This window comes from Galendromus occidentalis, unplaced genomic scaffold (genome assembly GCF_000255335.2).
Source record: "Galendromus occidentalis unplaced genomic scaffold, Mocc_1.1 scf7180000077488, whole genome shotgun sequence".
NCBI lineage: Eukaryota > Metazoa > Arthropoda > Arachnida > Mesostigmata > Phytoseiidae > Galendromus > Galendromus occidentalis.
The window spans coordinates 2069525-2093918 of record NW_003805476.1 but is presented as its reverse complement, the minus strand read 5'-3'; the positions used below and the strand labels follow the sequence as shown (position 1 = coordinate 2093918).

The 24394-nt window shown below is 51.9% G+C and overlaps 2 protein-coding genes across 2 annotated transcripts; one reads left to right on the top strand and one right to left on the bottom strand.

The window, feature by feature from the left end:
* Positions 1-2533: 2533 nt before the first annotated feature.
* On the bottom strand, positions 2534-4274 carry LOC100908176 (uncharacterized). Its single transcript, XM_018640592.1, has 2 exons — positions 3579-4274; positions 2534-3062 (listed from the first exon to the last, which is right to left on the bottom strand). The coding sequence occupies exons 1-2, from the start codon at positions 4216-4218 to the stop codon at positions 2779-2781; spliced, it is 924 nt and encodes a 307-aa protein (XP_018496108.1). The 5' UTR covers positions 4219-4274; the 3' UTR covers positions 2534-2778.
* A 7673-nt stretch (positions 4275-11947) lies between these two features.
* Positions 11948-13555, top strand: LOC108864595 (uncharacterized). Its single transcript, XM_018640584.1, has 2 exons — positions 11948-11956; positions 12065-13555. Exons 1-2 carry the CDS (start codon positions 11948-11950, stop codon positions 13553-13555), a joined length of 1500 nt encoding a protein of 499 aa, XP_018496100.1.
* The last annotated feature ends 10839 nt before the right edge of the window (positions 13556-24394 follow it).

Below are 24394 nucleotides of genomic sequence, written 5' to 3'. Positions count from 1 at the left end.
TACTTCCTGGTGGTAAATGAACGTTCGACGTCTGCTCCATTGTACGTCATGCTTCTTCTCCCCGCTCTCTCTCCTCCAGCGGCAGGAAGGAGAACGAAAGCAATCGGATGGAAAAATACTTTACGCAGCTGTGTCATTGTACTTGCAAAATCAAATTTTCACGATGTGTCTCAACTTGGATCTTCTCGGAATGCTCGCCGAACGTTATCGGGGATGACGTCAATCCTCATTCTCCGAATACGGGATACGGCTCATTACAATATACAGAGGGTGAAGTGATTTCGAAGCCGACATAAACTCGATCAAGGGATTTCTCAACGATCACGTCTCGGCATGAATTTATTTCTCAGCGAGGAAGAGATTCCACAAAAACATACGGTCTCGAATCCGGCTCTCACACATCATTCGTCCGCCATCCTTACAGGAACATTTGAGCAGGAATTTCGAACATCCTAGAATCACGCACCAGGAACGTTTCCGCGGTGAACATTCGCCTAATCAGCTTTCCCGGCCTTAATTCTCGGATTCTTCGGTCCATTCGAGAGACAGCCACAAATAAACAGGAGTACGCATGCGAAGACTACCGATCCAACGCAGAACGTCAGGCTCAGAGGACCGTCGGCGAACTTCTTCAACAATGCCTGTAAATTTTGGCGCAGACCGTCCACGTCCATGTTCTCAACGTATCCTGGACCAGTTCCTAATCGAAAACAAGGAAGAAAGAAATCACTTGAAACAAATGTAATTCAGGGATAATAGTTCCATTGGAAATTATTGGACTGACTTCAGCTCTGCTGGTCGGTAGCGACGCGGGTGATCGACTTAACGGAAGTTCGGAGTGAATCTAACTCCAGATCGGAAATGCTCCGATGAGCACGCCAGCGGAAAATCCGCGGGAAGATGTTCACTCGATGAAGGTGACGGGATTCACGATATTTGAGGAGAGGTTTGAGTCTTTCGAGACAGCACGAGACCCACGAGGAAATTCTCCACAATGGGACCGAAGCGCATTTAAGGTGGGGGAAAATCATGGCGGGAGCAAGTATTCGAATATGGCGGAATATCTTCGACTCGATCTGAGATTCCGGTGAAGCTGAAGCTCTGAAGATTCTATGTCTGCCACAGGCGAAATGTCCGGAGAATGGATCCTAGAGAACGACGATTCTGGCGATTCAGTCATCCGAGAGTGCAAGTTCTCCAGAGGCTTACACCGAGATCTCTCCATTTAGGCAAAACTTCCCAGTGAGTTCAATTGTTGCATCGATCTCGGTTCCAGATTCAGTTTCGGCTGAATTCGCAGCTTCCTCGACCTCTGAATCGGAGCCCGACCGAGGACCAAATATTTCCGAACATTTCAGAGTTTCTCTCGATATTCGAAATGCCCGATCGCCTGCGGCTCGCGCCACTTTTCGATTAAACCAGAGGTATTCAAACCGTGCGCCACGCCGTTACTAACTGCGCCTTCGCGGTTCATCTTTGTTAAATCACGCTTAGGTCTCGGGAGAATACTAATTAGGCTCGCGGAAATCCAACCGAATTCAGCCGGACCTTGAGCGGAAGCCCGTCGGATCTTTATCGGACCTCTATCAGACATAATTCACTTCGCTACGGAACCTCCGCTTTACATTCACCGAGCGTGACTCGGACCATCGTTTCGTACCCACTGGGTCACTTTGAGCCGCGGCTTACTGCGGACGTGAAAGTTTGAATACCTCTCGAATAATCAGCCCCCATCTGGAAGCCAAGTAGACTGCGCCTCTTCGAATGTCCCACATCGCACGGAAGCTCTCAGAAACAGATTTCCGCATGAATCTCAACTCAAGGGAGCGGAATCCGTCGATAAACTGCACGACATTACTTTTCTATAAAAATATCGATTCGGCCGCGTCGAGAGCCGGCGCGAAATTCCGACAGCGAACTTTCGAAGTGACCGCAAGAGCAGAAGTTGTCCTCACGTCAAGGAAGCAGAAACTAGACTTCCTGCAAGTTCAACGGCGATAAACGAAAACGATGGAGCACTCAAAAACATACCGTGGCAAGTTGAACGGATAGTACCACCGAAGCGATGAAATTCGCAAACAAAAACCCGCTCGACGTTCTTCTGCGTGAGGCACCGGTCGAAGATTCTTCCACGTACCCGAGCGACAGACAACGACTGCTCGCTCATCCGTCCGTCTCTTGGCTCGTAAGTCCCTTACCCAGACGCAAGATCGTCAGACAAACCAGAAAAAAAATCAACCACTCCTCTCCGCTGACTGCGGCCGCGGAGACAACCATCACGGCAGCAGCGGCGGAACTTTCTGCACCGAAAAGACGCTCTGAAACACTTGTACTTCGGCTGAGACGGGCACAAGTATTTCTCCACGGTCGAGTCCGTTCCGCTGTGCTGTCAGCTGCGTCGCGATCGAATAATTTTTCTTGACTTGACGCCAACCGATTCCGAATTTCGAGGCGACGGCGGACAGGTGGTTCGCGATAAGCTTCGAACGAAGAGGCATCGAGAAAGCACACCGCGATTGGAACTCCCGAACACTCAACAATCCACTTTATTGCGATGCCCTCTCTCCCGCGTCCTCAACCATTCCTCAATCAGACGGAGCTTTCCTCGTACATTTAGAACAGATTCGCTCGTCGTATCGGTGACTCCGAACACCTCTGGTAAAAGCACTTTCCCAACTGAGCATTCTCACTTGCATCACTCCAGCGTCGCCATCCGGAGAACGACGTTTTCGTTTATGTACAAATCACTTGGTCAGATAAATGAACGGATCTAGGTAATTATTGAGATTTCTCCTTCTTCTTCGGGGAACCCCTGATCAGCGCGAGCAGGGCGCAGAAGGCCATAAGTAATCCGGACAGACCTATCAAGACCACAGTTTTGTGTTTCTTGAGATCAGCCAGGAACTGCTTGGCTAGCGGTTCGATGTTCTCGCGTACGAGTCGGACGCTCGTGTCGAGCACGTAGTCGAACAACGAGCTCTCCAGCGGTATTTTCTCGGCTTTAACATGCTTGTAGTACTGCGCCACGAAGTCCACAAGAGCTTTGGCGTCCCACTTTGAACCTAGAATCAATATTTAGTTTAGGAAGCGCTTCTTGGATCCGTCGATGAATGCTCCTCAGTCTGGGATTTTGAAGACACGACGGATGTTTCGAGATTTGGGATCATTGTCCGAAAATCATGGTCGAGAAGTTCACGGGAAAAATTTACGGAGAAGAAAGCACGAAATTTCCGTTCGAATCTCAATCATGGTCGGACAAAGGGCGACTCGTTCATTCTCAACGAGTTCATTCTCGGGCACTGCATCCAATGCCGAAGAATATGAGGTTTCAGAATTGGGGGTGTTTCTCCTCGTGAGCGAGCGTTTCCGCTTAGACAGGGTGGCACGCTTTTTTCCACACGTAATCAACACGCCCTCGACTGTCGCCGCTTCGACGTCGCGCCAATGCGAGTTTCAACAATGAGAAGTTCAGTGAAATAGCTGAAAGCACCTCATTGTCAGACCATCCTGTGACCGAAACAAACGAATTCGGCACCAGGACATTATGGAGCCAGAACGGTGACCGAAAATCTACTCACCCATGAATCTGTACATTTTCCCCTGTTTGAAGAACAAGACGGTGTTCTCTTTGATTTTGAACCTTTTCTTAAGATTTACGTTCTGGACATAATCCACAATGGCAACATTCGTAGCGTAGCCCATGAACGTCGCTTGTAAACCTTCGAACTTGGCTCTGAGAGCAGGAGTTTCGGCGGAAACGAAAGCGACGAGCCAGTCGCCTGTGGTTGCTCCGGTCGTAGCCTGGGTCAGATGTTCGAAAATCGTATCGTCGAGAATTTGCACACGCGCGTCACGCGCTTTGTGAACCCAGTAGAGCAGATCGCTGGGCAGAAGTTCCGGCGAGTTGTAGATCGCAGGAATGCCTTCACGGAAGAACATCACTCGCGGAATCCTCTCGATGCCGTATCGCTCTACGAGCTCGGCATTGTCACGTACGATTGTCAGCGAGCACTGATACATGTCCTCCATTTCCTTGAGGTTCTCCTGGAGAATTTTCTCGTAGCGCTCGCAAGACGGACAACCGCTCCTCTTCGAAATCACGACCATTGCATACGGCTGATTTCTGACGATTTCGTCAAACTCCTCGACCGACCCAGCATAAAGGGCCGACGCACTGGCCAGACAGCTGACCGAAACTAGAATAGTCAGGAAATGCATTTTCCAGATCACTTCCGAGCTGTTCCGGTCAACTCTGCCCGCCGTCGTATTCCACGTCAGGTGTCTGTTTTGACTGCGCAGCTGTGACAGAAGCTTCGCTCACCTAGGGAAGGGAACGGCGTCGCCGGAATCGCTCCCACACTTCGGGGTTCAGCAGCAGTGAGAGGGCGACTCCCCATATCTGGAGCACCTCGATCTCTTTGCAGGCGTAGGCTTTCGATAGAATTCCGTGCGCAACATGAGTCTGTTATTCATGGCCTCAGATCGCTCACGGCGAGACTCTAGGCTCCATAGGGCCCGGGATTTGTCCTCAATGTGCGTCTTTGCTGCAGAAATATTTTCTTTCTACACTCTCGCGGCAGCTGAAGCTCTGCGGGTGCATATCGCAAGCGGTACAGTCGACAGTTTCATGAGTCGGGTGTTCATGGACCGATATTTCGTTTCAAGCTTCTATGACGCGACGTAAGATTCTCCCTCCCCCAACAGAACGTGAGAGAGAGTCACCGGAGAGGAGGGATCCCACATGGTGCAAACTGTCACTTTGTAACTGATTTGCATAGATGAACGTGCTCTCCGTAGTAGAGGACACATATACATAGCTTAGGATTATCGTAGGAACGCTCCACATATTTCATCGGCGAATGATGTAGAGCGTCTGGAATCCTGTTCTACAAACCCTACTAGCCGAATGACACTTGTTGCCGCTCTGCAGCAAACGCGTTCCCCTGCGGATGTTTGCCTGACTATATTTCTCCGAGAGACCTTCTTCCTTAGCGAGATGACTCACCTGAAATAATCGGAAATCAAGTTACTTGAGAAACTCTGTTCGAGGCTACGGGATCGGGGCGCATCCCAACGGTTAAGGCTCTGATAAATTTTCCGAAAGAACGCCACGACGAGAGGGAAGCCATTTATTAGATCGAGAGAGTAACGAAGGGCGTCCTCTTAAATTTTTTCGTCCCGGTCAAAGAGTCGATCATTCCCGCTTTACTAGGTCTGGGCGCCTCCTTCTCCCCAGAGCCCTGCTTCGAAGAGACTCGGTCCTCGCTCGCAGTCAAAGAGAAGAATGCCTGGCTTGCTTAGTTTCACGCGTCTAATCTTTTCTCGAAGCCTTTCAGGGGGCGTCAGCATTTCCGCTGAGGAGTCGGCCGAACTGAGGTTTCCGGAGAGGAAGCACCACCTCACTGGCACAATCACAAGCGCTACAGTGAATCAGAGAGAGAGGCGCGAAAAGTTCCTCCGGTGTTCGCGCCCCGGCGCGAACGGAAACTCCGGCGAGCCACGTCACTCTAATTAAGTTGATTTTGACAAATACGGAACTCGGAAGGAATGAGCTCCGAGGTGTCGAGAACCACAAGCGATTCGTGTCCGGATCTCAAGAGCGACGCTCTCCTTTTCACTAACAAGGAATGTGTCAGAAGTGTCCCATCGCTTTTCGATCCAAATCATGCTTATTGTGCTCGTCTGAGTGCGGAATGAAAAAGTATAGTGCGGTTCCACTGCTTAGGCTCCAGTTCAGTTTTTACAGAATACCGATAGTCCCGGTTTTTGGCCGAAAAACCGTCCTTTTTCCTAATATGTCGGTGTCTTAACGCTTCCTGAGCCCCAAAATCATGACTTTTGTTGCGTCGGAATGATCCGTTCGCGATCGCGCCCCGAATTTCTCCCGGCGAACAATAATTCATTCGTCCGACCCTTAGGGCCACTTGAACACCAGCATATCCCAGCCGCCCCGGCGTATTTTGGGTGCTCCCGTCAGATTTTTACGGGATACGTTGAGGAATGGTCAAATCGTTGGGAATCACTCGAGAATAAGTTCCTTGTCAAATAGAGAGCTCAATATTCGCAGAAAGAGACAGCTCGTCATCGGCGCCAGCAATGTCGACGTAAACAGTCTCGACACTTGACGGATCGTGGGACCCCGTGGTACCTTATTGGTACGCAGAGGCGGATGAATATTTTTTCGATTGATTGGTGAAATTCAAAGCGCTATCGCGTGGCGCGCATTTTGAAACAACGAAAGTCTTGATTTGACGACATCCGCCGCGGTCATGCATCGGCAACATGCAAAAATGACATATTTTCGGCCGAAAACCGTGATTTTGGATTTTCTGTAAAAATGGAACCAGGGCCTAAGCAGCTGAAAGGCGCTATACTTTTTCATTCCGCACGGAGACAAACACGATAAGCACGGTCTTGATCGAAAAGCGATGGGACACTTCTGACACATTCCTTGTAAGTAAGTCGAAGCATCGGAGGCGCAGTGAATTCCTAAAGGTTCGCTGTCCGATTCGATCGCAGAGCTGCGAGCCCCACGAAAACCATTACAGCTCCGACGACATCGGAGGCGAAAATCTTTTGCTATAAAACGGCATTTCGAAAGAGTCGCCGAGCGGTTTATCAATTCCCCTACTCTCTACTCGGTTAGCACTCTCCGGTGAGAGGCTCGAGAGCTGGCCAATGCCCGAGTTGCACAAAGCCGGCTGGTACGGTCAGGGTTCGGGAATGAGGTGGGGTGGGGCTCGAGGTGAAACTCTCCCGGGGCACGGTAGCCGGAAAAGAGAGCCCGAAAAAGCGCCTCGCGCCTTTGATGCCTCCACCTTCCCTCCACGAAATGGTCCAAAGTGCGTTCAACTATAAATACAGATTATCGCCATCCAGTCGGAATGACCATTGGCCGCGGAACCGGCTCACCGTGCTCAAGCAAAATGAGCTTCGGAGTTTCTGATGGTTTCAGAGAGTGACTCCGAGAAGAAACGTTCGTGGGCCAAAAGAGGGCGCGAATCACGAAGACTGCGCGACAACATCCAAGGCTTGCACATTCATCTGATGACCGCGATAAATCCGTATACCGAGCTCGATGATGGTCGGCTCTTCTTCTCCTTTCACCCCGAACATGTTCTAGACTCCAGATCCTGCTGTGTTCACACACCATCACGGAAACCTAGGAACCTCATTCAAACTCATTTCGAGATGCTCGAGAAAAGCTGAAGCTTGCGTCTCTCTTCTTTGCTCTCTCATAATATCGCTCGGGAGGCATGGAGACGTGAAAATATGGGAATTCCGACGGAAGAATCATCCCCGGCTTCCGTGGAATTCACGTGGATTTTCTGTAGAATGTCCGTGAGATATGGCCGGTTGGAGAGGCCAAGGCTGTTCCCTCCCGCACGAGACAACCTCTAAGTCCATGCAGTCACGGCGGATCCTCATGAGTTTCCCCCCGCTCCGACCTGCCGGCCAGCCGACGGTCAAGTGAAGGAGCTCTTGTTTTCCTCTGGATGAATACCTTCACCAGACCTCTCAGCATGGGCGCCGCATGGGGCAATCAGGACAGCGGACGCTGGAGGAATTTCTCAAAGAAGCCATGGACGGGCCGGCGGCGGGCACGCAGCGCCAGCGGCACGCCGCCGGCGTGCTTTGCTCGCTTGTTCATTTGGTCAATAGAGCTTCCCAGGGATCCAGTGGAAACGACGAGAGCTACCAGGGTTAAGCGTTCCTCGGGGAGTCGTTCACGCTGCCGGATGGCGAATGGCTTTTCAATACCCGTCGACGCGGAACCTTTGAGATGAGTGCAAGAAAGATGACGCAGAGTAGTGCGCCGGAGCCGCCAAAAACGCCTCCGAGAAAAATGGCGTCCACGTCTATCTGGAATTCGCCCAAGGAAGCCGAAATCCCCTGTGATCGGTTCCCTTCCTTCGACGTCGAGGAACATCACATAAAAGCGTGCCTACAAAATAAACGCTCCCTCTAATTGGGTCATGCACTGAAACGCCCAGCTTGGAATTTCCCAACGTTGACTCGGGGAGGAAATGTGCGAAATCCATGGGGAGCTCCGATGAGCCCAATCGAGAGTTGGGAGCGAATATTCCCTCTCGTCGAAATATAAGACCGAGAATGCCCGAATTGAGATGTCAGCCCGAGCTCGAGGCATACGCGACTGGGATGACTTTCCTCGAACGCGATAGCTAATATTGTTCAAAATCGAGCCTTTGGCGTCGCTTTCAACACCTGGAATGCGACAGGCGTCTTTTTGCTCGCAAACCCACAGCTCGCGATGATCAGATTCTCCGCGTGTCAAAGAGAACTGTTTCGGTTGATATCCCATTCTTCCTCCGCGCCTCACCCTGCGCTCTCCCGATCCGCATGGAACGAAACGCCAAAATGCTTCCGGGAACAGCCAGTTGTGCACTTTGGTCTTCACCCCCTCTCAACAGAACTCGTGGCGACGAGGAAGAATGAGAGCTGCTCGCAGAGGATCGGGAGACTTCGGGTGATTCCGGGAGGACGAGGAAACGGAGCTCGACGGCGAGAAGCCTAGGCCAAAAATCGAAGAACCAAATGTTGTTAGCAAGAGGCAACGAGCTCGAACTTAGCCAGACAAATAGCCTGCGCTCGTTTTTTCCTCCATTCGGACGCGGGTTCTGTTGCGTCTAAATCTCCTCGCGGGCTTTCGTGCTGTTGCTCCAAATCCCAAGAAACTCGTGAAACCAGATAAAAGTCTGAGCACGGAGGCCATAGATCAACATCATCTCGACGATGGGATCATCATCACGGCGGCCATCACCGCGGCCCGCGACCACAGCGACTACAACTACCACCGCTATCATCATCACCATGAGCCGGGGGGGCTGTGCGGGAGCAAAGAGACTACGATCACGTGTAAGAATTCTTGAAGCATAGCCCAGCGCCGCATCATAGGCGTCGCTCCTCGGCGATTCCCTCCACATACCGAGGAGTCCCTCGGATCTCCAGTGGAATATGTAGTGGGAGCTAACTCATAAACCGGAAACTAGGATCCTCCGCGCGAGTTCGAGGGAACACCCGACCGACAAACAGAATGAACGGGGATTGGTGGCTGGCCTCGCTGCTGCTTGAAGCCCCTGTACGAGAGAGCCAGGAAGTGTTGGCCTTATTTCGGGTCTCGAGGGGCTCCCGGAATTAGTCGAGCTCGCTTCCCAAGAGTCCATCCCTCATCACACCCCACACTGAGTCGTTAGCGTTCCAGAGAAGACGAAGTAAACAAATGGTTGCTGCAACGCATCTCAAGTAGCTGTCCCGCCACCGGTTTCGGAGGAAAAACCCGGAGAGGATAAGCTCCGATAGATAGGGAGCGACTGCATCCCTGGATCTAGGGCTCTCAGTCAGAGGGGAAACCATTGGGGATTCGGCGGTTTAGACGCCGAACTGCTTCCGGGAGAGTTTCTAATTCCTCTCCGCGCCTCCTGATGTCCAGATCCGATTGTTTGTCTCGTCCCCTCCGCCACTTTTCGTATCCTTAAGCGAGTTCAGCCGACAGAATTGCGTATACAATGCAGGAGTCCGGCCCAGTCCTCGGACACTCTGACTTGCCTGGGACATATTGCCGGCTTCGTGCCCGATCTCCATCAGAAATCGAAATTAAAACGGAAGAAAAGTGGAATTCGGAAGTCTAGCGGGGTCCGAGATGCGTGTTGGGAGCTTCGAGCGTGGGACACGACCAGTGCTGTGCGCCATCTGATTTTTCGCGGCGGCGGCGACAGGCGAAAAAAGAGGCGGCGGCGGCGGGCGCCGCGGCGTTTTTCAGCGGAGTTGAGACTCACGGCGCGCCGCGGTTCTCTCTTACCCGAAGCGAGCTCCATGGGGAAATTAGGTCCCAAGGAGTGAGCCAGGGCACCAAAGAGGGATTAAGCTTCGGGATGGCGAAAGTAGGAATCGAAGAGCGAGCTCAAGTTAGGTTCATTTGTTCTTAAGTCACTTATTTTGCAAGAACTCTCGATTATCGTGTATGAAAAGACAAGACGGCAGGCTCGTCATTCCTATTTCGTCTCTTGATGTGCGGCGAGGAGTCGACAGAAAAACATATGAATCGTCTCGATTCTCGGATGATATAAGGTGTCGTCTACGATTCGTATCATCGAGCGAGCGCATCGAGCTCGGCCCAGTTTCTCTTTCTTTGACTTTGATGAACACTTCCTTCTGTATTCCCTCGATTCACTCCGAAAGTCTTCCGAAATCTTTCAAAAGGGCTCTTGACGATTTACCATGGGGATCATGACGGCGCGCCGTTCCGCCGCAGGACGCCGTGCTCAGAGCTCGGCGGCGGCGGCGGAGCCCAGAGCTCGGCGGCGGCGATCGCCGGCGATCTCGGGGCGCGGCGCACAGCTCTGGACACGACTCGGTGTCGTCAGGGTCCGGGAAGTTGCGCGAATGGCAATAGGAGAACAGTCTCGAACGCAGGAGCGAGGCGTAAAGCCGACCGGTGCGAAACCACGTCAACCACGCCATATGGGATTGAGGAGATGGCCAGCCGATAAGAGAGAATAAGCAAATTTTCCACTCGAACGAACACCGATAGGGATTCTCCTCCGCCAGCGGCACCTCCTTCTTCCACCACTCTTTCATGATACGGCGGTCTCCCTCGTTCCCGAACCCTTCTCGATTTCCCCGTCCATGTCAGGATATCAGACCCGGTCCTGATAGCATCTCAAACGAGTCGACGAGATACGGTCTCCCGGCCCGTATTGTTCGGAAACTCTTCAATTCATTCGTACTGCGAGCGGTAGGGCGAAGGCAAAGGCTCTGTCCTCGTCACAGACCGATTTAAAACGACCCGCCCCGGAAATTAATAAAATGATGATGATGAATGATCCTTATGCGGATGATGCTCTCCTTCCTGTTCCGCGCTCAGCGGGCTCAAGATGTGGTCGACGTCGCCAGCGCCGGGAAAATTTATCGAGTCTTCATCTGAGATCTTTCTCATTCTGCGCTGCACCGCCGTGAGCAGAGCGAGAGCGTGATTGGATGAGAGAACTGATCGAAACTCTCTGCGATGATGCCTGTTCTGATGGCGATCCTCGGAGAGAGGCAACGGCAGGGAGCACTTCCATCGGCTCGGGCCGATTTCCCTCCAGAAGTTTGCGAGAGCGAAGAGTGGGTCCAGGGTCTGGCCACGACAAAGTACACAGTGGTAACATGGTGGAGAAACCCCATGGGCTTCTAATTGGCTTTCACAGGAACAGTGGTATCGGAAGTACGGTTTTTGTGTTTCGCTAACTTGCATAGGGGAAAAGTACCAGTTATGGAACACGTACCAGTTATGGAACACCTGGTGTTCTTTCGACAGTCCCGAAGCAAAAAAAGCGATCTTATGGGTTTCAAGTGGTACAATATTTTGTTCGAGACCCAGGCTACCGTTTTCCAGTTGAAAAACAACGATTTAGCCATTCTCGCGCAAGATCGGAGAAGATCTATGCTCCTGATGCCGAAATTAGAGGAAGACGAAGTATTTTCCTAAGCTTATCCATAATTGTTTCGAGGCTGGGCTTTCCAAACCGATTCTCATATGGTGACAAACGAGTCTGTTCCTGAGTCTAACTCGGAAAGACTCGAAAAATTGGGAAATTCGGAATCGAAAAACCTCATTCGAGGTCATATAAACTCGTGTTCCATAAGTGGTCCGGAATTTTTCACGGTGAGACCAGTTTTGGAACACCACTAGAAATGTCGATCATTGTCCCAAAACGAGCCCATCGTCGTTCAGTGGAAGTAGAATTCCAAAAAGACGATGTTCCTGGCCCGGACTCCATTGGAGAGAGGATATTGAAGCCTCGAATGTATTATCAATTATCATCTCGAGAATGTTGCGGAACTAATGTCGGCTCCGATCACATTCGTGAAACAGTTAGTTGAGCCCGCAGTTAGTCGAGCCCGCAGTTAGTCGAGAAGAGTGCGAGATTTGCGATCATTCAGGATGCCTGCGGTGAGTACCGAGGGAATCGGCGTTGACTCCCTACGTATTATCGTTGATCAGATTTCGAGTCAGCCGGGGCATTTCGTTCGTTTTCATCCCATGGCTCCCGCCTTTCAGAACGCCCAATATGATGCAGCTGATTTGAAGAGAGCAATCGCGTCTGTCAGGAGAGGTACTGGTCTACGAGAAGCAGCGAGACATTTCAATGTGCCTCCGAGTACTCTACACAGGAAAGTCGAAAGCGACGACGATGACCCTCAAAGACAAAGGCGTGGTCCGCATCCTATTCTGGGAGAGACTGAAGAAGACGTAGTGGAGTGGGTGAAGAAAATGGCACGAATGGGCTTCCCAGTCACTATGTGTGCGTTGCAACAAGTCGGGCTGAAACTCGCAAAGCTGGCAAGCAAGAATGGGATCGAGAGAGCTGAGCAGATAGTGTCTGCAGAAAAATGGGTGCGATTATTCCGTGACCGGCACAAGGACCTTGTTCTGCGAAAAGCGGAACATGTTTCGAACGCTCAAGCCAGTGTTTCCGAGAGCGACATACGATCGTTTTTCACAAGAATCGAATCCCGACTGGCTGAGGACAATCTGATGGCAATCCTTCGCGAGCCTAGTCGCATATTCAACACGGATGAGACCGGGATGGCTCTCAATCCTGAAGGAGGACTCGTTGTCGCTGAGAAAGGGTCTCGCGTTGTTTATGTCCGAGGAGGCTCAGAAAAAGAGATGGTCACAGTCCTCGTGACGGGGTCCGCTGCGGGGTCTCTAGCACCTACAGCGATGGTCCTGCGGCGGAAGCGTTTACCTCCCGCTCTCACCAATTCCGCTCGCGAAGGCTTCTGCGTATTGAAATCGGACAGAGGGTGGATGACGGGCTCGGTTTTCCGCACATATCTCGAGTCGCAGTTCGTGCCTTTCTTAGTCAAGAATGGCATCCAGCGTCCTGTGCTGCTTTTTCTAGACAACCACAGATCGCATCTGACGATGGAAGTAACCGATTTTTGTGAAAGCCAAGGTATCGTACTTTTGCCCCTCATGCCCAACGCGACTCACATATTGCAGCCACTCGACGTAGCTGTGTTCAGACCGCTCAAAGCGATTTGGTTCAATACGGCGAGCGCGTGGAGGATGCAAAATGGAGGTCGAGCAATGAGGAAGGACGAGTTCGTAGTGCTGCTGCAGAAAGCTTTCGAAAACTTCGAATCATCGTGGCTCATCAACGGATTCCGGAAAGCAGGGTTATCACCCTGGGACCCCAATGCGGTAGACTATTCCAAAATCTGTAGCGCGGAGGGAGCAGTAGATGACGGCCAGAATGAGTCGACGCCTCGAGAACGCTCCATGTACGATTTCATGTTTGATCTTGAAGAGCGACTGACAGTTGAGCAGCTCGATTTGTTCCGCCAGCACGATGGCAAAGATTGGCACGGACCTGCACGCATGAAAGATCTCTATAACCTATGGTTGGAAGCCGATCGGCGAGTCCGCGGAGAAATCCCATCTCCGCAAGAGAGCGAGGAAGAGCGCGCACCGTCAAGCTCCGAATCTCTATGCCAAGAAGACATATTAGCTGTCCCAGAACCCTATAAGCCAAAACGCCGCTGAGTTGTTCTCACTCATGTTCATCGATAGCTTCTGCGTTCCAGAATAAATCGAGCAGGCATGATAAGATGTTCGAGGACCTCAGATTAATCCTGACATGTGTCATAATTGGTCTAATCCGCTGTTATACATGTGAACAGAGGTGTTCCAGAACCGGTCTGATCTTGTTCCACAAGTGGTACAGGTGTGTTCCAGAACTGGTAGGACCATGTCTGAAACTTCAGGCTCCAACTCCAGGGGAAATAAATTTCTCCGCTGCGGCATTCCTAGCTCTGATGATAGCTGAGTATCTAAGCTTCACTTCAAGGCCAAAGAGACGTTTCTATCCGTGTTGGTCTCCGAGATATTGTCTCTCTCATGTATGCAGAGCCCTTAGGTGTTCCATAATTGGTACTTTTCCCCTACTCACTCAGCGGGACCCTTCATCCACATAATGACGACAGCGCCGTCGACGACCTACTACGCGCGGTCGGCATCCCGCCATGAGACCGAAACCAGAACTCTAATTCGTCTGAGTGAGTTGGCGCGAGAAATGTTCCGGTACAGATTACATGATTCGAAACTTGAATTATTCCTCCTCTCGAGGTCCGAGTTCCACGGCTCGCGGTCCTCGCGGAGAACGAGGCAAAACGGTTTCCAGAGGCCTGTTCGAGCATCGACAAAGATGTCCACGAGACGCACCGATTTGAGCCAGAGTGACGCGCCGAAGAAAGTCATCCGAAATCAATGAGCAGAGACCGGCGATCTCCATCAATCTTCGGTTCCTGGCTTCAATTAATCTTCAGATGTTCACAAGTTGACTTCCTCCTGAACTAGCTGGTAGGCACCCGGTGACGTCATGATGGCAACTCCGTTGGTATCGCTGACGAAAAGCGGGGCGGAGATAATTCGATAAACAACAGCAGTATTTGTCGAGATCCCGCACAAAAGATATTTGCTGCTTTGTTCGTGCGACCGGCTTGACTCCCTGTTTCTGAGCCGACACAGCAACCGCTCCATACTCTCGTCCGCTCAGTTGAGTTATCAATCCATTGTCTTGCCCCTCGCTCCGTGACTGCCGGCGTTATTTCCGCACGGAAATCGCGGAGCATAATTAGAGAAAAAAAACAGCGTCTCACATCAGGAGATACCTGATTTCGAAATGCTGGCGAAACTCCAAGACAAAAAGATTGAAACTATCGTAGAATTCCAATTACCGACGCCATGTATCCACCTCGCAGCCCGAAGCGGAAAGGACGGGCAAATTGAGCAGATGATCCACAATCGCAGGAGCTACTGCCGACCGACGTTCGATGTAGCCAGCAAGCGAATTTCCTTTCACCAGTTTCTCTTCTCGTTCGCTCCTTCGCCCCCTCACTCAGGAGGACGACGAGGACCACAGCGGTGCCGACGACGACGACTTTGTCCATGGATTCTATCCAGACAACCGGTCGGCTAGCCAGCTGCTGACTTGCCCTTCGATGTTCTCTCACTCTTATTAGATTTACATTGATCAACCAACTCCCCACCGACCCACAGGGCTGCTGCAGGTTCCCGCTCCTCCCCCTTGTCCGCCCCCAACCCACCCCCTCCTCGTTTTACCCGTCTGCTTGCCTGGCCCCGCCGCTGCACAGAAGGGGTGTCGAGTCAGCGACATATGGACATATCGACGCCCTTAGGTTGGCTATACAATTTGATATTGTATAGTATTACAAGTTCGCACACAAGTTCGCCCTCTTGTCCCTGAGTAATGTTTGGTTCCTCCAGACCGACTGACGCCAAATCGGAAGAGTTCTGACGAGAGCGGGAAGGCGCGTCGGTAGACATTGGAAACGACTGGAGTGGATCATCGAGAGACGTAATGAGTAATTCCACGAAACGGTTTCCCCCCCCCGAAGCGGTCGCCCGATCTGTTGTTGGGTGGGCGAGTGAAAGTGTGAGCCGACCGGCGCTTTTGGGTTATGGACCATTTAAGAAGGAAACAACTCCCGTTGCAGGTGCAGCAAAGGCAACAGAAGCAGCAGCGGGGGCGCTCCCCTCGAGCCGTCTCGCAACGCCCCATACCCCACCCGACGCTCGTTCTGATCTCAGCTCGGAATGAGCATCCACGTTCATCTAATAAGTAAAAGGGTTGCTCTACTCAGTCAGTCGACAGCCCAGGCGGCATGCGAACCCGGCAACAGCCTTGCTTATTCAAAAGGATCACACTTGATTTCGTCCAAGCAAACCCGACTCTACAGCCTAGGCGTCCGTTTTCGGTCGTTTGCTCGACGGGTACTTGTATACTTTCATAAATTTCATCAGCGGGATGGAATTTCGAGAACTTGGGACGAAACGAATCTACGAAAGAGATAACGATACGCCGCTCTCGGCGAAACGCTGTACCGCAGTTTTGGGATTTCCAGCCATCACTCACTCACAAGTAGGTAGAGCGCTTCCCGTTTCCAGAGACCATGATGTCATTCTTGAAGACCAATCCCCCGCAGATAACCCTCAACGAAAAACCGACGTTTTTGCGCGAAACTAGCGGAACTACTCGTGCCATCCGCAACAATGTCGATTATCGCGAACGGGTCAGGGACTGGTCAGGGTGACAAATAAGCAGCGAGGAATGCCGTCGGGGTGGACAATGCAATTATGGAATAAGCAGAACTGCTATCCGATGGCTTATAGCGTCCCGACGCAACGAGTGGACGAATTACTCGGGAGCAACCACGCGTCCTGGTCGGGAGCTCCACGCTTTTCCTCCCGCGTGCCGTAGCCGGAGAGTTCGTCGGCGTATTCCACCTTCATAATCTCGATTCCCTCATCAGCACTACAACAGCAGGATCTTCTCTTCTTCCGCAGAAACGGGCGATCCCCGCTGTGTCTAGAGAGCGATTGTCGTCTGTCGATCCCTTCGCCGCTCCGTCAGTCGGGCGGTCGCTTGGTCCGTCCTCCCGGCCTGCTCGTCCGTCCGCGCTTCTTCTTAAATGCACATTTAATGGCGATGTCCTCAGTCGCCCCTCGCCGCCGGAGACGACGCGGGAGGGACGACACAATGGATAAGTTCCCAGAGAGAAGTCCCCGGCTCGGTCATTCCCCTCGCGTCGCCCCGTGTTTCTGTATCCCTCTCGTTGTTCCCTATTTCTCTGGAACACCCCCGAAAAAGCACTCTGAGGAATTAATCTAATTGTCTATCCCCTTAAACTCACGAAGTGCCGCAGAGCTCGTTCAACCGCCGCGCTTGCAAACTTGTCAACGACATCAACAAACTGCTGCGTTCAGATCAGTCGAACTTGACTGCGAGCGTGGGACTCTACGAGAAAACCAGCTGAGAGCCCGTTCGATGGAGACGCTCCATATCGAATCGATTATTATCTTGTAGAGGGACGCCGACAAGCTCCAATTCTATTCTCGGAATTCTGACGTTCACAGTAATCATCGACTCGTGCCCCCCGCAGACTTCTTGCGTACTCGCTAGGTTACGCAGAGTGGCTCTCAACGAAACAATGCCGTCGTCGCGAATAACAATACAAAAGGCTCCCGTCATCATTCAGGACCTCCCCACCACCGACCGGGCGGACGAGTCAGCCATCTATCCGACGACAGGGAGGAAAGCAAGCAAGCGAGCGAGCGATCCATCCCGTTGGAGCACCGGATGTGGAAGCGGAAGTAGCAAGACATGCTCGTTTCAAATGATTTTTTTCCTCGAGAAAGCACCGTGCGAGCTTCCTACAAGCGTTGTCAACGTCGTCCGACCCCGTGTGATTGAGGTTGCCATCGCTGTGGTTGCTCACGTCTTCGTCGCTATTGTCGTGATGCACTTGCCCGTTCCCTACGGCGCATGCAGGACGATCGATGAGCACAAATACCAAATATAACGTTTGAGCCGAGCGTCGATCTCCAGTGTTTATTTCTAACCGAGCCGTGCTCCTAGAAACACCTCGTATAAATGTATTTTAGGACAGATATACGCATAACCTCAGTAAAGGTCGTTGCCGTGTTCATTTATTCGACTGTGAAACAACGTGCACGTAAAAATCGTTCGAATAAAACACTAGCTACTATGCCGCGCACGCAGGGCCTTCGACTCGACCACTGGCGACCGAATGTACGGGCTTCGGTGGCGGAAACTTGTTTACGTTCGGCGTGAACGCGGCTAGCCAATGCCGAGACCGCTTCATCCAAAGTGTCGAAAGAGGCGGGAGAAGTTCACACACGCTCACCCTGTCGCTGTCAGCATGTCCAGCACTCGATGACGGAGTCCACGAACAGTTCCGATGGAGTGGTAACACGATGTCGTGATTGCTTGAGTAAGTGATCAAGTCCACGCACTCTAACGATCCGGAAGTTCGGAATAGACATCACGTTCTCGACGAAACACGAAGTCGCTGGATACTCCGAAAGATACTCGCCGCACGGCACGACCGGCGGACTATTGAAACCCACATTCGGGTCGGGCCGCAAAACAAAGTGGGCTCTTTTTTTGGGTCGGCCATTTCGCTTGCGACATCTACAGCCACGCACTCTGTTATCTACTCGCAGTGACGATAAGACTCTCATTCTATTTCTCTCGCACATGTATTTTATAGCGTCGACCAGGCGCGTTGCGACAGCTCCGAAAGTAGAGGAACAGCATTTTTCATTCCGACTGCACCTGCTGGCTTCGAGAGCGAAAATCGAGAGCCGAGGCGAATGCTGATGCCAACCGTAAGGCGAGGTTGCTTTTCGATGGGTGGCGTTGAAAATAAAAGATCTAGCGAGTTTCGTCAGGAGAAGCCGAAAAAAGAGCTCTCGTTAGCGGACGTCTGCGATTGATTCCGGAGCGGAACACTGACCTCCTCGCGCAGGTTGTTCTCGGCCGACACCAATCGAGCAGCGGCGAGTCGTCATTCTATCGGCTGCTGAGAAAGAGGGGCCTGTTGGAAGTCATCAAAAGCTTTTACAATTCAAATTCGACTCGGGCACTCCTCGTCTCGTTCGCCTGAACGTGCAACGCACCGAATACGTTGGTTCGCAACGAGCCGAATTTTCCGGCCTGGCTCTGTGCGAGCGTACTCTGAAGCGTACGCTGAAGCCTCTTGCTCGTTGGTTCCGTCGCATGCTCCTCCGTTTGTCCGTCTGTCCGCTCGTGTCGGGCCGGGCGCGGCCGCTGGAGTCAGTGACTGGGTACACGACGGAGCTGACCCCTTTCTGATGATTTATACTGAATTCTACTCCCCGAAACGCTATGCGGACGACACCTAAAAATTGCGGGGGGCTCGGAGCTCCCATCGCGGAGAGCCAGTAGTGTCACCGCATCAGTCTATTTCCCGGTCGTGCGCCAGAGGACGTAATGTTTTTGCCGTGTGTCGAGTGGGTCGGCTTGCTCGCACCGCTAAATGTAGTGGAAACACTCACCTCCCAACCCGACGCCGCAGCAACGTAAGCTTTGCAGGAGGTGCGTGGACTAGGTCCCCACCTCGTTCGTCCGCTCGCTTGGTGGACGGAATCAGAGCTCTGCGGAAACATCGCGGAACTGCGGCGAAAAGATCGCAATAAAGCAAAACGTCCTCGCGCGGACATAACGGTCCAAGCGAGTGCCCTGCGAGCTTCTCAGGGCTAATTTGCGTTATCTCGTGACGGGGAAGTTCTGCGATCTCCGAGTCCACATTCGGACGTTGTGTCGGAGTCCAGGCCTAAACAGCGCGCGCAGTTTCGGTGCGAGCAGCCAAGAGAATTCCGCTCAGGACGAGTCGAGTCCTTCCTTACTCCATCAGGTTTCGTTTTTCAGACGGGAGCTGCCGGTATGCGTTTGAACCGAGAATGAAGTTTCCCTCCACGTTTTTGCGAAAGTTCACCCTTTTGCTGAATGAGCGAATTTTTTCGCCGCCATGTGAAAGCTAGGGATGGAGAAGCGGGATTGTTGGAGAATGTTTTTGGAAGCCCGTCGACGCATCTTCGGTTTTTCACTAAATTTATTTCGTCACACTTGGTAAGTTTGCCACCTTCTCCCTGGTCCCGCTGCTCCTTGTTAGTCTTGGTATTGGACGCAGCATCGATCCGAACACATCTGCCATTGAAGAAACTCTCAGCTGGCCGGCTGTTCGGTGGGTAGGCTCGTCGTAGAGCGCTGGCTCCGAGGGTTTTCACTCTGAACTTTGAGGGCGCGGGCTGACAAAAAGCTGCTTCAGCAGGACGGCGAAGAAGGGCGACCGAAACAGGAACGCCATTTTAATAAAAGTCAAATATTTTTTGGCCTTTATCTTTTGCTTCTCGCTTCCACCATTCGCGTTCGGTCCGAGTCAGTCAGCGCAGTCAACCGCGTCACAGCAAGCGAGGAAAGTCATCTGGTCTGGCGATGATTCTTATGCTTAAAATAAAATTATCATAATATTCCAAACAGAGCTCCTCTTCGAAAGAGAGCAAAAAAAAGAGCGAAAAGGGTGGTACGCTCACAGCCAACGGTCAACCTCGTTATCTCTCTGTTCTTGAATTTCCCGAATAACGGAGGGACCGAAAAATCAAGAGAAGAGCTCTCGGCCAGCAAGCGATCGACGGAACGATGTTGCCAGACTGGAGTCTCTGCATTGTCTCTTTGGCGAAAGAAAAAAAAAGGTTGAGCTCCTCAGGAGGTGGCGCCCGGGGGAAACGGCGGGGTTACCGCTTTTCCTCATTTGATTCGTCCCTTCGTCTCGGGACGGAGGATGTTTTCCCTGGCCCGGTGAAGCCCAGGAGAACAGCGGCGCGTTCCGAAAAGTTACCCTGGAACTCAGAGGCCGGTTACGCTCGGTCGCCCCGGACGACGCTGTCTCACGATGGATGCGAAGTCACTAACGCAAGGCTGCGACAAGGACCGTTCGGCGAAGAAGAAACGACGCGAAACCTCGGATGCTCGTATGAGCCGATACAGTGGATGGGGAACTAGTCAATTTAGTCGTATCGTCATCGGTACGGAAAGGGGAAACAGTCCACCCATATGCGTCTACGGCGGGGAAAAAGACATTCTGCTCCCGAATAATAGACCGGCAACGGTGCGGGACGCGGACAACTGAGTGAGTGAGAGAAAGAATCAAAACACCAGCTGAGCCGACATCGATGCTGATAACGCCAAAAGGATTTGAGATTCGCCAATTCTTTCTGCCCCGCCCGAAACAAATCGTCTCGGTCAATTGTCCGAGACGCGACCCCTCGAGATCAAACAGCCCTCCCTCATTGTTACGGCTGCCGCAGGGACCGAACAACCGGGGCCGCAAGCGTTGCAAGTGCTCATATAGGAACGACCCAGATCGGGATACAAATCGGAAGCACATTTCCAACAAGCCGAGCGGAATTAGGGCTTTGCGTATTGTGCTTCGCTTCACGTTCGACTCCTACGCAACACGCGGATCCGATATGGTTCAGATCTCATAATTTTCTTATATACCTACATATATGGTCCATGATTTATTTTTCGGGTTGACGATGGAATTTTCGGGAAATGCCCTATTCATACGAGCTGCGAAGGATGATCCCGCGACAGGAGACGTTCCTTCGATCAAGGGGAGCATACCATAGAGTAGCTCCTGTCGGTGCTTGGGGTCGAGCGACAAATAATGCTTCGCTCCGAGTCATCAGGTGGAAAGAAAATTAAAACCATTTCCCTCGATTTCAATCCATTACAATTTCAGAGAACCGTCGCTCCAACCCCCACCGGATCCCAGGCCTGCCACTAGAGGTGGAGGGGTCAGCAGCAGCAGCAGCAGCGGTAGGAAGAATTGTGACTTTAATGAGATCTCTCCCTGGGTCAATATCGGCCCATCGAGCCGTGCGAACCATCAGTACGGCTGCAATCGGATCGAGAAAGCCGATCGTATTTCGGTACAGTCGCGCGTGGTACCGAGCCCCGACGTCATCATCGGAATGATCAGCATCACCCTTTGACGTTTCTTTGACGTTGCTTTTAGTTGACCGATCCGATGCACGGACGTGCGTGTGAGCGTGTGTGCGAGCGTGTGCTCTCTCCTCGAGGTTGGTTTTGCTCGTTGCGTCCAGAGCTCGTTCCGGCGGCCCGCTACTAGCACCGAGATCGGGACTGACGTCCTGCGGAGCCGTAAACTTTCGTCCGAGGTGTTTCAATCTAATTAAAATAACTTGCTTTGATGGCCACATCATAGTGAATACATACGGACCGATGGATGGATGGACGGGCGAGCGGAGCAACCCCGACGTATTTATATTTATATCCTTCTCCGGCGCAGCAGCTCTCCGAGCAAGTCATAAAATTGCTTTTTTTCTCTTCTCCTTTCTGCTGTATATTATAACTCCACCCTCCGACCGGCTAAAAGTAATACTTCGGCGCACAGAAGTCAGCAGCTCCTTCCGAAACAAGGGTAATTATTAGTTATGAATCCGCCGGAGCTCGTCACGCTGCTCTCGATGCTCCGCATCGGACGCGATTCGAATTACTGCAGAAAGTGACCTCGCCTCTCGAGAAAATTCCCGATGAGCATCAATTGAACGTCATTTCCCGGGTTGACGGCCATTGGAGCGTGGAAAACAGCTGATGAATGAGGGACAACACATGGCGGACAAAGAGGCGACAGATCGTAATTCCCTCTTTGGTGTGCATATGTTCGTATGTTGCCGTGGTCATCGCCGATTCTGAACAGAAGCCATATGGCTTCAGTCCTCGAGATCATCATCGTCATCGTCCCCAAAAACGATCGAGCCTTCTCGAGCCGATGCTCAAAACCCTTTGACGATGCGTCTGAGCATTCACGGCACGGCGAAAAAAAGTCATTCCCGTGCACTTCGAACACCCGAGGAGCCTCGTGAATGCAAAAACAGGCGTGGACCAATGAGGAAGCAACATTTTCTCTCTTAAACAAATATGCATTGTTCGCTCGCTCGAACGAGCTGGAGCTGCGGACAGATGCTCTCAGTGCACGAGCTGGCCGTGCGCACGCATTTCTAAAATCGTGAGGAACTCAAATACGTGAGTTCATCGAAGATTGAATAATATAAGCAGCCATTCTCTTACACGGAACGAAAACAAACCCACAACTCAGAGACATGACCGCAAGGCCGGCAGATGGTTCAGGAAATGGGAAGCCACTAGAGTCATATTTAACGATCCCTTTGAAGCGCTGATCAGCTCGCGCGATCAGTCCCAAGTCTCGAGGTCCGAAGTCGAAGCGCCGCGGCGCCAGACGACGGTCGACTTCGCGTCCTATCCACGGAGCGGCTCTTCGCGGTACGTAGAGGCATAGACTCTATGAGGGTTCGGATAATTCAATGTCTGGCACTGGAATCCCATACCAGAGTACCATAGGTCTCCATTGAGGCTAATAGTCGTCTTGTTGGCGGGATCGAGACAGATCGCCGCAACTCGAAACGAGCCCCGGCACAAACAGGTGCAACGAGTTCGAGAAAAAAAATGATGTGCAGGAAATCGAACACCCATCGCTGAAGTTTCAGATCGCCGGGAACCCGAGCGCATGTTCAAGTTCAAATGCCTTCAGCACGCTGCGTTTGCTTGGAGGTATCCACGAAGGAAGTCTAAGGTTAAGTGTTGGCAGCAAGAAGAAGAACAGCGCGATAAGAAGGCAGAATCGCAGGAAGCCAAGGCGGCGGAGAAGTACCGGAGAGACGGAAGAGGGCGCGAAGCGAGTCGAGCAACAGAAGAATTCAGCTCTACGTGGAGCTCTGTATTCCTTGCATTCCTGGACCGAAAGTTGTGTTCACTAGACTGATTGCTTCGCTTGCCGGCACTATTATCATTTCTCCCCGTCCGTCCACTCCCACTCCTGTACGTGCCACGGTGGTGTGATTGCTGTTCTCATCGCCGGGAAATATGCGAACTTCTCGTAGGGATCATTTGCTATGCACTTGATACGGTTTTACGACGTACGTCAACGAATCGTGAAATCGATACTTTCGAGATCATCAGATTTAACATCGCTTGTGCCGAGAACTCGATGTCAGAATGTTTCGCTCGCTGAACTCTATCCTTCAGTGAAAATCGTGCCCCAGCGTGTAAATTCTGTCTTCTGTCACGCAGCAAAGACCGAGAGGGGGAACTTCTAGACGAGGAAACAGACCGGATGGCGCCGGAATTTCGCTCATTGAAGCTCGGTACGGGATGTTTCCCGCCTCACGCGATCGATTGTTTTAGATAGAGACAAGGAGTCCACGATGGTTGCCACCACTATTTGAATCGGTGCTGGAATTACCTCTAGTTCTCCATGCGATCCTTCTCTCCATTTTAACCGAATTGTCCGACTTGAGAAATTAAATAATTATTGTCCTCCGTCACGACGAACATCGTCAAACGTTCTCCCACTCGTAAACTCAATCACATAACGCGAGTAATCACCGGACACTGTCAGTCATTCGATGAGATCATCACTAGCTGTCACGGCACAATCACGTGTCTACTTCGGAGGTAGAGTTCACGCAGCGGGATCCTCACCGCTCGGAGACATTCCCCAATCTGACGAGCACGAGGAACCCCCGAGCACCCGCCACTCGGTAGAGCTCCCTCTGTCCTGGCTAGTCTCAACTTGAAAGCGCGCCTAAATTCAAACTTCTGTCAGCGTCAGCTGCTCCGGGAATTCGCGCAGCCGGAACGGATTCCTCACGGAACCGAAAGAATTCTCTGGGATTCGCGCAGTGTGTGCATTGGTTCGGAACATCGGAATTCTCTTGTCGATGTTTGGATTTTCTGAAAATGGGATGGAGTTATCCAGCAATCGATTCCGAGGGAATCGTGGAGGGGGCCGGGGTCTAAGTCCCAAGCAGAACGCCTCAGAATAGCAAAGTAGCCGAACCAATGAGGTGCCGAAAACTGCCGCATATGGCTCCCTTTCCGAACTGTCGCTTTCTGTTAGTGGGACGCTGTTTTTTCGGCTCAAATTCACC

Coding starts and splice junctions, on each gene's coding strand:
- LOC100908176 (XM_018640592.1), bottom strand. CDS start 4,218: ATGCATTTCCTGACTATTCTAGTTTCGGTCAGCTGTCTGGCCAGTGCG. Junction 3,063..3,578: donor GAAAATGTACAGATTCATGG/GTGAGTAGATTT, acceptor TATTGATTCTAG/GTTCAAAGTGGGACGCCAAA.